The 6,000-nt window shown below is 40.9% G+C and overlaps 1 protein-coding gene across 1 annotated transcript in view; it reads right to left on the reverse strand.

Annotated features, from left to right (window-relative positions):
- The window catches only part of LOC119915418 (cytohesin-3-like), a 30,336-nt gene extending 25,569 nt beyond the window's left edge, over window positions 1-4,767 (reverse strand). Inside the window, exon 1 of the mRNA XM_038734950.1 lies at window positions 4,395-4,767. Within this exon, the coding sequence (XP_038590878.1) occupies window positions 4,395-4,413 (19 nt within the window). The 5' untranslated portion in view covers window positions 4,414-4,767. The remainder of the gene's footprint in view (window positions 1-4,394) is intronic.
- Between the last annotated feature and the right edge of the window lie 1,233 nt (window positions 4,768-6,000).

A 6,000-nucleotide genomic window follows, 5' to 3' on the forward strand; every position in this document is an offset into this window, starting at 1 on the left:
CTTTAAACAACACAGCCAGCCTGCTGGGTCAACCAATGAGATTGTAAAGAGTACATTTTAGCAAATTTCTTGGCGTCTGTGTCGACACACATAAGAGACTAAACCGTTGCAGACATTCATTTCGGGCTACTGTGGTGCTGCAGGAAATTTGTAAGTGGTGAATTCAATCCATGTTTTTATACCCAAGGGGGAATACTTTCTGCAGCTAGGTGAATTAAACAGATAAACAGATAAAATAAAAGCAAAGAGTTTTACACACGTATTACACTACACACTTACAATACACTTATTTGCTTTCTTGCTAAATGTTGGATGAGAAGATCGATACCACTCCGAAGTCCACACGTTAATGAAGCCGGTAAACTTGGCTTAGCACAAAGAGTGGAAACTTCTCTGTCAAACGTTACTACATCTGCTTAGTCTGTCACAGTCAAGCTTTAGCTAGCTTTTTGTTACCTTTGGACAGAGCCAGTCTAAGCCAGACATGTAAGTAATCTTCTCATCTAACTCACAGCATGAAAGTGAACTTTACATAACTTGCTACAAATGTCATGGTTTGTTTTTCAAACCACATAATTTCCTTAAGATAGACAGGTCTCTTGTTGGTTTCCCCAACTTTTGTAAAAAGTTAATATTGGAGGGAAAATTCTCAATACTGGAAAAACATATTACAACATCCCTATATGTAACTCAACAGTAATATGGAAGGAAGGAGTTCACGTCTCTGTGATGCCTTTACTTTTCATTCTTGAAAAGAACTTCACTTGGATTAATCAACTATTAACCCCTTGATGCCTGAATTTATTTACAATAAAAAATAAATTAGGTATGATGCAAATTAGCGACAACAGGCATAAACGAAAAACCAGTGCTTGCAAAAGGTTCCCAGGTACGTATTGAATATGCGCAAACAGGCATTGGGGGAATACATATGCTATCTCAACTGCAGTCTGACAGGAAGAGGTTTGATGCGTTAAGGGATTAATTTTTCTTGATTAATCAATTCAGTGTTTGGTTTATTTGATGTCAAAAAAGCACATCATGTGTTCGCAGGGCCTAGAAGTCATAGAACAGTAATACAACCAGATAAATATTTCTCCAAAATAGAAAAAAAGTCATCATTTCAGAGCTAATCTATTTTTCTATAATCAGGTTTTAACATGCAGCACGTTACAGATACAGGTGTCTGACCGCTGTCGAGCTATTGAGCGCCAACCACTCACAATAAGCCGGCCTGCCTCCCAGGGAGAAATATAGTTGGAAAGCAGCCACAGCTAGCCTTAAGTGACTGTCTGATGTCCACCCACACACTAACCCTACAGCCACAACAAAGACTGTACCCTGATCACACCAACTTCCCCTTCTTACCAACTAATCCCCCCACAGAACTACAGTGCTAGATGCAAAAAAAAAAATCACACATACACTATGTTGATTCAGGTTTTCTAAAAGCCACCTTAGCTTGGGTTTCATGCCTGCTGGGGGGAACGTGATATGAAATAAGCGCATACAACCAGATGTCCATTAACTTTGAGGAGATGATTACCAAAAATGCAGAGAAGAAAGGCATTTTTCTTTCTCAGGGAGATATTTCATTGCATGAGGAGACCAACCAGTATGACTCTGCCATGTGTGCACCATTAAAAAGCCCGTACAGACAAAACAGAGGTGCTGCAGTCAGATACGATATGTTATTTCAGTGCACGCTCACACATTCAGCCAAAGACAGTAGTATTGAAGGAAAATCCCACGGTCAGTGTTGATTGACACAGTCGGGTTATCACGACACTTACACGGGAAATATGGCCAAGGGAACCTCACAGGATGCCATAAACAAACATTTTAGCACAGTTTGTGGCACGTGTACTTACAAACACAAGACATGTTTTGTTTAGGAGCCTCAATCGTCATATCTCTTTATTCAGATACAGGAAATGTTTAGTGAGTAACTCCCAAAACAACCCATACTCAGCCCTTACTAATCCCTTGACTGAAACATCTCAGAGCTGCTATAAAGAGAAAATACAAGACAGCCGAGTGTTAAAATTCATGGCCTCCATCCAGCGGTTCTGTGAACTGCATTCTGGCCAATTTCGGCTTCTGTGTTCTTTTCACTTCTCCACTCAGCTATACAATGATGCTAAAAACAGATACATGAGTAATAAAAAAACACTTTTAGAGCCTGTTGCTGATTCTCATCCATTTTAAGGCCCTGTCTTCTCTGTGGCATGTAAATTGAGAAGCGCCTCTAAATAGGGAGCGCAGTAAACATGTACTAATGAATCCCATGCTACAGCCGAGTCCTTCAAATAATGCACATTGACACAGTTTATAGATTCAGGGTGTAGCTAGGTTTAGCTGAGAAATATGGGCCCTGTGTGCAGGTTAGTCTCGCCTTGTTCCAACACCACCGTTATTCCACCAATGATGTCCCTTTGACATTAAACTAAACAGAAATGAAATTTTTGTGTTTTGCAATAGATGATTATACACCGATGGACACAAGATAATAAGATGGAAAAGTCATGCTTATTTTAAAGGGACCTTGAAGCAGGAATACATACACACACACACCTCTGATTCCAACATGTTGTACTTTATTAGTCTGCTCTTGATGAAGGTGTAACTTTGACTTCAGCTGCTGTAAGTGACTGGTGGAGCCAAATTTAGCACTAAGCACTTGGGCTGTGATACCGGCATTATGAAGGTGTGCATGTGAACAATGTTAAGTGATGTGCGCGAGACAACGAGAGGCAGTTAGAGTGTGAGCGAGCGAACGAGAATATTCATGGTAAGTTATTTGAATAACTCACGTACACTGAAAAGGTCTGAGCATGTTTCCAGTTTGATCACAGACTGCGTGCCTCTGCTGATCTCTGACATCCTGTCACATGATTCAGAGTCATCCCCCCCTTGGATCATGAAAATGCTCAGTCAATTTCATGATCATTTTCCCATTAGACTTTGATATTTCTTGTGTACAATTTATGCCCAAAGTTGGAACTGTAGAGGAAATGTCAGGGGGTCACCAAAAAACCCTGGGGACATCCTCTGGGGACCATATACACAGCAAAGCTTATGGAAATTCCCCAAAATCGAATGAAAATGTAAGATTATATAAATACAGGAATAGTTAGAAAGGAGTAGGCTCACTAGATCATAGCCCCTGTACGCACAAGCATGAATTAAGATGAATGAAATAGGTCAAACATTCTCACTTCCATTCAAATTCAGAGAAAAGCTTCTTGGTTTATATTCAGACTGTTGAGACATGAGAATAAGGTGGAAGGGGAAAATGTGGAAGTCCAGATGAGGGTCTCTCTTTATTATCCAGCATGTGGTCTCTCCTGGCTCTGCTAATCTCTCACAGTTTAACTGACAAACGTATCAGACTTTAGCCATTTGTTTACACTACACTCCCTTCAAGGCCTTCTGTCTGCATGGCGGTTTGGATTATCTGCTCAGGAGCATAATGCATGCGTGGTTTCAGCATCATATAATAACTGATGTGGGACTCCAAGCTGCAGCCACCTTGTGAGCAGTAATCCGAGTAAGACATGCAGCCGCACAGGTTTAATTCATTCAGCTTTGTCACTTATTACCACTTGTTCAGTTTATTTGTACCTTCTATGACTGTTTTAATCATCACTAATTGGTAATTATAGCTTGTCTGTATCACCTTATTATGCTTAACCTCCACCTACAGTATCACTATAGTTAGCTCAATAATTGTATTATTGTATATACATTGTTTTCCACAATTTGCAGCTTTTGTGGTAAACTAGCAACCTAATCATAATTTACAGTGGGCTCATCTCCTACAGTGGTATCACTATACAACTCAAATACCCCTATCGGTACTTGTTCTTCTTTTCTTCTCTTTTTTTTTTTGCAAAAGGATGTAGATCCTGCTAGGTCTATCCTCCATATGGAAGGCTGCCAGTCAGATATCTTAGCCAATCTATTCCCACCAGTTTAGGGGCTTCAAACGGCGCAAGCAGATAGTGAGAGGCAACTTCAAAGCCTTAGGACATCAAACAGATGGAAAAGGTGCATGCATGATTTTTAAAAATTGCAGTGTTTTTTTTTTAACCATGACTTCAGCGTTTCTAAACATGTTTCTGTGCAGCAGCAGCCAGACTCGTTCCCACCTGTGAGGATACCAACGGAGTCGCACTGTTTTTTCTGAGAAATGCACATTTATTGTCAGATGTTAAATCATGACAACCGACACTGGTTGTTAATCTAGATAGGTCTGCAAAAAAAGAGGACAAAAACACACACAACATCTTGGTTCTGAAACACCTCCGTGTCCCCTGGCTCACACACATCCATCCATGCCGTACATCCTTCCCTGCACACGGGCTGAATGGGGAGAGAGGAAACAGCCTTACCGTGATTGTCTTCATCCATATTGATTGTAGCAGAGGTAGCAGGGTAGTCCGGCAGAAGGTGTGTCCGGCCGGAACCTCGCGGAAAACGTATTTTTCCCGAGTGTCTTTCAACGGGATTGTCTTTGCTTTCCTCGCTGACAGACAGCCGAAGCCGGTGTGTTGACAGACGGTTGGGTGAAGTGGACACGGGCGCAGATGTCAGCGGCGAAATTAATAGGAAAAGAGAGAGAGAAAGAAGCCGCAGCCTGGGTGTAAATTAAAGGCAGGTCCTTTAGTTGTAGAAGGGATTTTTCAGAGATGTTTGACCGCGATGTGACACAGCGGTGGCGGTTCTCCCTCTCTGCTCCATCCCCAGCTGCTGCTCCGTCTGCGTTCACACCATTAGCTACAGTGCAACCACGGCGACGTCATCAAGCCCCGCCCCTGCTAACAGCACCCCCACACCTACACACACACACACACACACACACACGCGAGTAATTTGTAATTGTACAAAGTAAACCTAATTTCCCATAAAACACACTGAGGGCATGTCCTCCTTGTTCTTAATATTGTGCTATGACCCTGAAAGATAATGTGATAACGTTTTTGGGGGACAAAATGCAGAGAACTAAAGGGAAGGGAAGTTTTTTGGGGGCCATACTTACATATTTTCTACCATATTTAACATTAAGTGCTGAATTCAGTTACATCAGAGTTCAGATTCAGATTAATTCTTAATTGTCCTAGATGGAGCAAATTCGTTTTTCACATGGATAATATACACTTATAGGCATACACATTGTAGGCCACACATATCTACACAGGAGTGTATGAATTTGGCTGTTATTTTAACGCTCTTCTATCTCTCGGTACAAAACTTTTCCCAAGGCGTGCTTTTTTTGTAGATTAGCTGTCTGTATCAAGTCCAGTAGGGCAGTAGGCATAAACTGTGCATTTATGCTGTAAATAAATGCACAGTTTTACCATTTAATCTAATCAAGTTCTTTGGAAGTTGAACATAAAAGCGAAAGTTAATTATTAGCCTGTCTATTTTCTATTTGAGCCAGATACCTGGGTTAAAGCGGGTGTTGATTTACAGCTTGTCTGACCATTCATGTTGCTATCCCTCACTAGTTGTGTTATTATAATTGGTAGTTGGTATGTGGCAGGCCAAAGTCCAACTGAGAAGCACCAGGATCTGAACAAAGTCACATCCTTTCATTTTTACACTGTGTTCTCTAAATTGTTCATTTTTAACATAAAGGGGATTACTCTGAACCTTTGCACACAATAGTGCTTCTTTAAATTACTTCATTTATCACTTCTCCAAATCTTATATGGCAAGAAAGCATAGTTGACCTCTACGGGCTGAACCTCTAACCTCTGCCTACCTGATGCAGTGAGCTGCAGCCAACGCTTTGTGAAGTCTCCATTTGAGTATTCATACACAATGAAGTTTTTACTGTTTGTCATCTGTAAATTGAAAGCCCCTCTCCTGCCTGTCAACCTCAACCATGAACAGTGATAGAATCAGAATCAGAAGGAGCTTTATTGCCTTTATTGTGTAGATATAAATATATAAACTGACAACATAAAAATATACAACAACAAAGATCAACAATCA

This window comes from Micropterus salmoides, unplaced genomic scaffold (genome assembly GCF_014851395.1).
Source record: "Micropterus salmoides isolate LMB-PRFRI ecotype aquatic unplaced genomic scaffold, ASM1485139v1 Ms_hic_scaffold_21, whole genome shotgun sequence".
NCBI classification, from domain to species: Eukaryota; Metazoa; Chordata; class Actinopteri; order Centrarchiformes; family Centrarchidae; genus Micropterus; species Micropterus salmoides.